Consider the following 10233-nt stretch of genomic DNA (forward strand, 5'->3'; position numbering starts at 1 on the left):
GATAGATAGATAGATAGATATCCATTTGAAATAATTGTTAACAGAAACCAGTGAAGTCCCATTTTCTCTTCCAATGGAGAAGAAAACACGAACAAGAAAACACAAACCTTGATCCACACACACATTAACACTTAATATAAGGGAAGGCTCGTATTAAGTAGGGATTTACATGAAGGTATCTACCAACCTGGGACCATCCAAACTCCCCCCCCCCCCAGGGAATCAGTCTGAGCTTTGGGACAGAGGCAGACCTGTGTGTGGCAAGAGCAGAGCTCAGCAAGCCGGACCTGGAAGCTTTCCCGGGGGGGGGGGGTGTCAGAGAGTATCACCTGATCCACTGTGACCTTTTGTGCAAGGTAGTCTGGTACGACTGGACTCCTGGCATTTTCCATCCACATCTGGGTGACAGTGTGCAGGCTGAATCTTGCCTGACATTGCCCACTGTGGGTGGATTGGGTTAGTGAAGCTATTTCAGTGCTTCAAATGGAAAAGGGAAAGCAAATGCAAAAGGAAAGGCTTCCAATGAGCTAGGATGCAACAGGAGGAGGCACAAGCATTCCAGTGTAAAAAAAAAAAGCTAGTAAACACATGAATAAAGTGAGTGCAGTTCCAAGGAAGTGAAAAATATTGAAGGGGGCTGGATAGAACTTGAGTAGGGGCTCATTTTGCCACCTGGGCCACCCCTGAGCTAAGAAAACTCAGCAATAGAGTTCTTAAGAGTGTGTGAAATCCCTTACCTGGTAGTTTCCAAGAAAAAGCCAAGTAGTTATGAGGCATGCTTTAATTACAGTGCACCCTTTGTTTATAGGAAACTGAATGGCTGTGATGATCTATCGGGATCCTTCATGATTCAATGGGATAAACCTGGACTGTTAACACAAACATGTTCTGCAAACAGTGCAATTTTTTATTTTTGTTTTTTTTGCCCTAGGCACTCCTAGAGAATTTTAATTGGACGCAGTGCTGTGTTCAATTTCATGGCAGGCAGGTGAGTTCTCCTGGGGTGTAGCTGGAACAAGCAGCAAGTGTGTATTACAAGGATACAACTAGAGTGTGCAGCTGCCTGGCAAAGTCACAGTAGCGGGTCATTCTTGGCACGCACACACACTGTAGCAGGTGTGTGTACTAGAAGGGGAATAACCGGGATATGCAGCAAGAGAGCAGGTGTGTTTTCTTGTGAGGTGGTTAGGACCTCCAGCATCAGCTAAGGGAGCAGTTTAATTGCTAATCTCAGCATCTCTCAGGGATTTCAGCTTCAACTCAGAGAAGGTGAAGTTTAGCTTGCAGGAATGCAGCAGAGTCCAGAAGACAGGACAGAACAGCAGGATTGCATTCTGGCCCCTGCTACATATTGTGGTGGTTAGGGAGTAAGACAAGCCATAGAACCAATTGGGAGTGGGGCTTGTGGGAGATTGCAGTCAAACATAAATATCCATGAGTGCTAGTTAGTGCATGAAGGGGTTAAGACAACAGAGCTGGATTCCTAGACTCAGCTAGGTCACACTCCCTCTTCTCTGATGAGGGAGGAAGGGAAGCCTTCTCTTCCTGTCTGTCCCCCCTCTGTCATGTAATTGGCCAAAGAAGATGTGCCTAAGTGAGCCTGCAAGATCAGAGCAGGCCTGGCTCTAGGGGTAGTCTCGGTGGCATGGGGCGCCAGGGCGCTGCGCCCGCCCACCAGGGCGGGGGCACCGGAGCGATCTCCGCGCCATGGCGCCCAGCCTGCTTGAGACAGCCCTGGCTCAGAGCATGTGTTTGAAATTATGTTTCTGTGTTCTCTATTCAATAATATTCTACCTGTGTTCTTCTTGCTACTGCTTGGATAAATGCATCAATCTGACATTTGGAAAATTTTGTAAGTAAAACTTTTAAAACTTACTTAACTGTGTGTAGTCTCTTCATTGCAGGAGTTTTTTTGCACCCAGATGTCTTTGCACTTGCACACACACACACACACACACACACACACACACACACTCCATCTATTAAAGAAGCCATTTAGTCAATTTTGATTTGTTTACTGCTTTCCCTTTTCCCCCTCCAAAAAAACCAAACCAAACCAAAACATAACAATTTCTCCCTCATCCCACCCCTTACAAAATATATTAAAACAAACATTTGGATTAGATGCGTAACTCAGCTGGAGGAGTCAACTGAAAAAGAAAATCCCACTCCAAATTTAAAAAATGCAAAAGCAGAAATACTTTTTTTAAAGCCAATCAGTTAAAACCAATACATAATAAATAAATGCTTGAAAGGCCAATCATCCATTGGGCTCTGAATACCCATTTAAAAACTGCTGTGTGCCACTGGGAACACTCTTCAAAAGTGCCCCCCCCGGTGAAATTAGCTTTGTGTGACAGGACCATGTGATGTGAATGGAACAGAAGAGGGTGACATGTTCCCTGGGGATGCTTGAGAGAAAGGGGCAATATAGGCACACTTTTCATGTGCCAAACGCTACCGCTCACCAGTTACTGAAAAGATCTCACCCCAAAGGGGTGGATCAGGGAACAAAACAAAATGGTGGATCCAAGGTGGTGGTTGGGCAGCACTGTGTTCTTAAACTCATTCCTTTAAGAGAAGCAGGTTTCACTGGTGTGAGAAACTGACTTCCACCGATGTCCAAGAAAGTGTGCTTAGAGTGGCAGCTTTAGAAAGTAATGCGGAGAATGTAAAGGTGATGACGCTGTTAGAAACACCCATAAAAACAATACAAAAGTAAACTGCGCCAAGGGAGGCAAGGGCCAAAGAACGGTTCTCCTAAGTGGGTGTTTTTTGAAGCACTCGGCAGAATCCTCGTTCAATCCTTTTGCTGCTCCTCTCTCTGTGTGTTTAAGGGCTACTGACCAGATCACAAAAGGCCAAGTCTTTAGTGCCATTCCCACAAGTTTAGCCCTCAGTCATGTCTCTCTCCTTCTCCCTTCAATGTCTCCATCTCCTGGTTTCTTCGCGGGCCTGTACATTTTCTTGCATGCTCCACAAACGCAGCCTGCAAGAAAAGAGAGGGTGCAATGCAGACTCCTCAGCAACCGAAGCAAGACGTTTGCAGCAGCAACAGTAGCCCTGCCATTTGGTCTCTTCTTAGCTGCTGTTGTGCCAGAGATTTGTGCCACATCCCGGGTTTGGTGCCACAGAGTCTGCAAATGCTGGAGTCTTACAGGCTGGCAGCTTGCTGTCTTGCCGAAGAGCACGTCTGGCATGAAAGTAAGGCCTTTGGAAGTCTCGACTTCTCATTCCCCAGTCCTCCCCTCTGGGAGCTACAAGGACAGCCCTGCCCCACTCCCAAGGCTAGCTGCACAATTTACCAGTCTCATACTCCACTGGGTTTGGCAATTTGGCATTGAAGGCCTGCAGGGTGGACTGGACGCGACTTACCTCGTTGTTGGCCAGCTTGAGCCTGTGCCGGAGCAAGCAAGAGAAAAGATCAAGGCGGATTTTCCCAGGCGGAGAGAGGCGGTTTACCCGGTCCCTGATCTCGATCAGTTGCAATATAGCAGAGTCTTGAGAGCCTTGAGTATACGGGTAATCCAGCTGAAGGACAAGGTCCCGAATGGCATCAGACTCAAAGGGCAGGCTATAGCCAAAAACCTGCAAGCTATTGATCCTCATGTAGCCTAAGTTCTTGGAAGAATCCATCTCCAAAGGCTCATAAAAGATGGTTTCGTTTGAGCTGTCGTTGAGAGACTTGATGCGACTCCTCAGGTAGACATGGACTGTCTCAAAGAAGGTCTTCCACTTGTTGCCTAAAGTGAGGGTCCAGTTTTGGCACTGGCCAGAGGCATCCACGTTAGTCCTTTCCCAGTCGGGAAAGCCAGTTTCATTGGTGGGCATGAACCAGCTCTCTGAGTGGCTGCCCCCAAATGGGTTGACATAGATGGCCATGACTGGCTCCAAGGTGCTGTTCTTGGTGAGACAGATCTGGAGGGAGAGGGCCAGCATGAGGTGGACCAAACCTGGCTTGTACTTGTTGCTCTTAAGGGTTACCAGCATCCTCTTCCTCCAGGAGGGGTCAAACCAGGTCCCCAGGCGCATGTCATTGCTGATGAAGATGGAGTGCACTTCAATGCGGCTGTCCCGCTTCTGCAAAAGGTATTTGAGCTCCAAATCCTGCAAGTCTGTCTCCAAACCTATATAGTGCTCCAGGGGCTCTGCCACCTCTGGGCGGCACAGTCCCAGGGTGAGCACATAGCCATGGTTGCAGGACCCACACTGGGTGGCGTTGTCCTCCGCACAGGCAGCACATCCTGGTCCTTCGCCCAAGGCACATGGGATAGTCCCCTGGCAGGAGAGCTGGTCATGGGGGCAGGTGCAGCTGTGGCTTTCTTCCACAAACGTTCCTGGCACAGAGGTCTCACTGCAATAGAGGAGGGACTGGGCATGGCTCCACCAGTAGGTCAAGGGCCTGGCAGAAGAAGGTACAAAGCAGATGAGAAGTTAACTCTGCATCAACACAGCGAAGACATGTATAATTAGTCTGAACCATTTCCCATGTTTCCATCACCCCCTAAAAAAGAAAGCAAAATCCTTCTGCAGTAAACCTTAGTACTGCATAAAGTATACACACTTTCCACGTGGAAAACCAGGGAGCTGGAATTCCACTTGAGAGGAATTGCACTTGCATGTGTTCTATCTTTGTGAAACCTTCTCTGCAGGTGGTAAACTGGCAAGTGGCCAGTGTTTGATGGGACTCAGTCACCCGGAATCCCTTTATGCAATTATGGGAGAAGCCTGCTAGAGGGATGAGAAGGAGCTGGCTCCTCTTTCTCTGCCTTTCTGTGCCACATATAGGAAAACAGGAATCAGCCGTGATCCAAAGGAAATGGATCAGGGTGAGCAGCAGGCTTTGAGCTAAAATGTTCACATTGCACTTTTGCACAAATAAGAAACAATTGCTCTTGTTAATTATTGTTTTAGTCTCACTAAGTTTGGGAGGAGGGTGCAGGGTGGGGTGGCCAGGACCCTGTCCTCCTGTTAAAAAAAAAATATATATATGTCCCTCCTGTCACGGATCGTTTCTGGCTACTGCTGAGAGACGAGTTCCACAGCCATTCTGTCTTTAAGACTTTGATTTGTGCCTGATATATACAGTGCAATTCTAATTTCAAGAACACATGTCTGCTCAGTCGGACGCAGATTCCCCCAATGCCCCTTGCCTGCTCCTCCCCCAGCATAACAACCGTGGGACTCCAAATCTCTTCCCTTTACGTGCCCTGGAATGTCTCAATTCAGGCGCGAACTTGAAAGGGCGGGCCATCTCCCCACTGGACACTTCTCCCTCCCCCTCCCCCTGAGTGTCTGTCTCAGATTGCAGTAATGGCTCTAGGATGCTGTCTGAGCCTTGGTGCCTCTCAAGCAGCGCCGTCTTAAGCGCTCCCGGCGCCGTGGTGTGCCGGATCCTCCGGCGCCCGCCAGAACCCTCCGGCGCCCTCCTGCCCCGTTTCCCAGCGTGGTGGGTGCCGCACGGGTGCAACAGGCGCGGCTGCACGGCAGGCGGGCGGGCAGGCGCAGCTGCACGGCGGGCCGGCCGGCCAGCGGGTGGGCGCAGCTTGGGGCGCCCTCCTGGCGGGCCGGCACCATGGTGCCCTGCGCCACCCAGCCTGCACGTAGGGCCGGGCCTGCTCTCAAGTTTGGTAGTCGGGGAATGTTCACTGCTAGAACCTTCCCTGACACCTCCCATTGGCAGTTGTGGGCTGGAAATAAATGAAACTGAGGTATACAGCAGCTCCTGGGTTGTATAATTCAATCCCTAGTTTGGAGGCATATCAGGGAACAGGGGAGCTGTTGGCTCCTTCAGATGGGCAGTGGGGTGTGTGTGTGTGTGTATCCATGTATGTATGTATGTATGTATGTATGTATGTATGTATGTATGTATGTATGTATGCAGCTCCTTCCCAGTCTGTGTAACATATAGAACATCCCTAAGCCTCTTGGGGGCTTCAGATTCTATATTAGATACTAGTTCCATGCCAGATCCTTCCCACTTGGGCCCCAGAAGACAACGACCACATGCTTCAGCACACTGAACTTAGCGGGCTGGAGGCATATCTATCTTTGTACTGGATTGTGCCCAAGCAAACCTGTCCAAAAAAATATACCAGACCTCTCCTTTGGAAGTCTGAAGCGAGGTTGCCTGTGGCAGCGTTTGGCCAGATTGAAAAGACGCCGGACAATCCGATGGGTCTTCTTGGAGAGAATCTTCAAAGTGCTGCCCAACTTCTGATAGCGGTGCTGAATATCAAGATCCATTGCCCAGTACTGGGAGATGGCTGTTAAGTTCAAGAAGTGGTCCACAGGGAACTTCTTCACCAGGGACTGTAGTTCCTCTGCCAAGACAGAACAGGATGTCAGCAGGAAGGATAGCAGCGGAAAACTCAACACCTGGAAAGTCACCACTCCTTTATAAGAAGGTAGAAGACCAAGTGGTAAAGTTTGACCTGGATTGTACTGCTTTGGGGCTCCTCCAAGGAAAAAAAAATCCTGGGCACATAGCAAACTCGAGTAACAATGGAAATGGGGCAGTTTTATCATTTGATTCCAGGAGGTTGTGGACTCTCCTTCCTTGGCGGTTTTTAATCAGAGGTTGGATGGCCATCTGTCATGGATGCTTTAGCTGAGATTCCTGCATTGCTAGGGCTGGGACTAGATGACCCTTAAGGGCCCTTCCAACTCCACAATTCTATGGTTCTATGAGTCACCTAGCACTCTAATCCTTCTCTCCCTTTGCACACAGAACAGGGTGCAGAGGGGCTTGACTGGGCTACGACACAGCCCTCCTCTCACTATCTGCGCCTCCTCTATGCAGAGGCTCTGCCACAGCACACCTTGTGACATACCCGCAGCGCACTCTCTCAGCAGAAGCAAAAAAGGGCTGCAGGCGGTGCCCTGGGGAGAGCAAGCCCTTAGATGCTCCAAGAAAAAGATGCAGGAGGAGCTTGAGGGTGTGCGAACTACCTGGCTATACCCTAGAGCAGTGTTTCCCAACCAGTGTGCCTCCAGATGTTTTGGGACTACAACTCCCATCATTCCTGACCACTGGTCTTGCTAGCTAGGGATGATGGGAGTTGTAGTCCCAAAACATCTGGAGGCACACTGGTTGGGAAACACTGCCCTAGAGGGCAAATGCAAAAATAGAGGGCTACACCAGCATCAACCCAGACTGCAACAGGCAAAACCAGGTAGGTGTGAATGCAGTTACTAGTTGTTTCCCAGTGCATTTTGATATCTGTTCTTCTAAGGCAAATTATGCAGCAGCAATATATATTCCCTGCTAACACTCCATTTGGGGAAGGACAGTGTCTTTAAACCACTATCTCACAGTGGGGATGATAGATGTGAATGGAAGGTTGTTTCCCATTAATTGCTATTTCGTAATATTTCATATTCTGAATATTTCGTAATATTCCATATTTTGAATATTTCATAATATTTCATATTTTGAATATTTCAGAATATGAAATATTTTGAATATTTCATAATATTCCATATTTTGAAATACTTGGGAGGGGGCCAACTGACTAAATTATATAGCAAATATAGAACAGAGTGGGTAGCTCAGCCTGTAGAGCAAGAGACTCTTAACTCAGGGCTGTGGGTTCAAGCCCCACTTTGAGCAAAAAAAAAATTCCTACATTGCAGAGGATTGGACTAGAAGACCCTCATGGTCTCTTCCAATTCTCTAATTCTAGGAAAACCATTGCATTTCTCTATAATTGCTGCTCCTGTTCTGTAGAGCAACATTCCTTGTCAAGACACAGCAGACACCCACTTTCTGGAAACTAAATTTTCCCCCCAACAGACTTTCCCAGCTGGATGAATGGGCATCTTTTGTTTGTTTGTTTGTGTGTGTTCCCCCCTCCCAAATATATGTGCTGTTTTCTGTTTTGTTTTCAACTGTTTTTTAAGCTCTTTGGATTGTATCTTGTATGCATAGGCTCAGAACCTGACTGCACGTGACATAGCGCGCCCAGCGACACCTATAAGCCGGGCTCTGCCCCTGGAGACCAGCAGAGGAGACAGGAAGGGACTCCAGGCAAGCATGTTGGGAGGCAGGAGCTACGGGCTGCCTCTGTTTGCGAAGCCTTGACTTATTTTGCCTCTCCTTCAGCCGCTGACAGTCCCCAGGAATAGTCCCCATGTGCACAGGATGTCAGCCTTAATCTCCAGCCATACAGCCGTGGTGGCTTACAGCTGCTGGCTTGCGACAGATTTATTAAATCTGACATCCCATATTAGATTGTATCACCTTGACATTCTTTGGAAATTCAGACAGTATTGGGAAATTATTGGAAAAACAATTTCAGTCAGATTAATGCTATTGAAGTTAAATCCAATATTTTGTCTCTTGTTTTAGGAGCTGGGATGTCCGCATGCTTTTTATAAACTCCATAAGTACCCTGTATTTGCGGCTATTGTATTGACTAACTTTGTTTTTAGATTTACCCATATTTACGGTGAATAAAAATGTCACCACCCCATCCCAAATATGTGCAACTGAACTGAATATATTCTTTTTCCTCCTCTGTTATCCTTCCACGCACCTCGCTTTGCAGCTCCCTCCCATAGCTGCCAAGTTATCCCTTTTTAAAAGGGATTTTCCCTTATGCTGAATAGGCTTCCTCGCGAGAAAAGGGAAAACCTGGCAGCTATGCTCCCTCCAGTGTTGAATTTAAGACTGTAAGCTCCTTGGGGCAGGGCCTGTCTCCCCCAACCCCCAACCCCTGCCACTGTTGCTCTGTAAAGCACCTTTTGAATGATGGCACCATATAAATAATAGAAAATAAGGTACCATTTTAGAAAACAAAAGTAGAAATTTACAGTTCAAATGGTGTTTTTTTTTTAAGAATTCAGCCCCACTCATATCCGAGATTAATTTCCAGAAAAGTGTGAGGAATATGTTAATAACCGAAGCCTTTTGCAAGGCTCCACTCATCCATGATGGGGAGTTGTCCGTTGTCTCCCTGTATGACTTCCTGTACTCCTCTTACCTCTTTGCAATCAGCCTGTTTTTGGAAAGCAATGGCAAGTTCTATTAACTTTCAGATTTTCATTTCAGCCCATGGCATTGCATGGGAGGGCAAGGGAGTCATGACACTTTTGGGTGCAAATTTTATGACAACAAGCTCCCTCATTGAGGCCAGAGCTGCAGGAAGGCTGGGCCTTCAGGGTTGGGGTGGCGCTGCCTCCTCCTCCTGGCCAGTGAAAGGACACCCTGGGGTGGCTGGGAGGGAGGGAGGGAGGGAGAGGGGGCCACTGCTGCCCACTGAAGAAAGCACTGAGCCATGTGCATTGCCCAGGGTGTCTCACTGCAAAGGCAGGAGGGTGAGGCCACACAGTGGTGTTCCTGGCTTCGCATTTCTCTGCCTTATCTCTGCTCCCAGGTTGGGATGAGTTTGCAAGGAGAGAATCCCTCGATTAGATGCTGACTGGTGAAGAGAACAACCATTGCCCGGTCCACTGGAGAGGGCACAACACTTGCCCCGCCCTGGGCACCAGCAACCCGTGCTATGCCCCTTATTTCAGCCCCATAGTACCATTGAATCACGTACTTGGTAATTAGAAGAACAAGGATTGCTACCTTAGAATTCACAGTTTCCAAGAAAATGTTAGCCTTGCAAAAGCAGAGATTGCAACCTCCGCTCCTCCTTGCCAGCCATTGGCTGGCAGGACCTCCCCCATTTCGTTTCCCCAGCTATCGCTAAGAATTTGGCTTCTGTTGGGTTTCTTTCTTCCTTTTCATTTTTTATAGCTTTGCTGTCATCTGTCAGGCCTCAAAATCCTGCAAGCCCTGAAGTAGAATTCTTTGAGAACAGAGGGAAGTGGAACTCTGCTCCAGCTATTGCTAATTAGCTGCACTTTTACTGCCTCTCTCCTGCCTTTACCGGATGACTCTGCCATCACTTTCTGGGAAGCTGCAGAAGTCTTGCACTAACCCAGTACACCCGGGTGCCTTCCCCTGCTTTCTGTCCTCCACCTCTCCACCCTCCCCCAGGATCCTTAGTGGTGGGGGTGAAGAAGGGCTTCCTCGGTGCCCCCTCCATATCTCCCACCAAAATAAGGGCTGAAAACTTCTCAGCCTCAAAAAGCCTGCTGAAAGGCACACAAAAAAAGACTTTTGTGCTCCACAAAAAGTGATAGCAGATTTGTCAGGAAAAACTGGGGGAAGCCCATTGAGTAACAGCAGCTGGAGGAACAGTCACCATCTTTCTCCAATTTGCTCACCTAAAAGCCTAACAG

The 10233-nt window shown here is 48.2% G+C and overlaps 1 protein-coding gene across 1 annotated transcript in view; it reads right to left on the bottom strand.

Annotated features, from left to right (window-relative positions):
* Positions 1–2006: 2006 nt before the first annotated feature.
* Positions 2007–10233, bottom strand: part of BRINP2 (BMP/retinoic acid inducible neural specific 2) — an 80753-nt gene continuing 72526 nt past the window's right edge. The window contains exons 4-6 of the mRNA XM_060277444.1: positions 6822–6882; positions 6101–6493; positions 2007–4402 (exon numbers count right to left, since the gene is read on the bottom strand). Of these exons, the coding sequence (XP_060133427.1) occupies positions 3289–4402; positions 6101–6493; positions 6822–6882 (1568 nt within the window). The 3' untranslated portion in view covers positions 2007–3288. The remainder of the gene's footprint in view (positions 4403–6100; positions 6494–6821; positions 6883–10233) is intronic.

This window comes from Zootoca vivipara, chromosome 7, assembly GCF_963506605.1.
Source record: "Zootoca vivipara chromosome 7, rZooViv1.1, whole genome shotgun sequence".
NCBI lineage: Eukaryota > Metazoa > Chordata > Lepidosauria > Squamata > Lacertidae > Zootoca > Zootoca vivipara.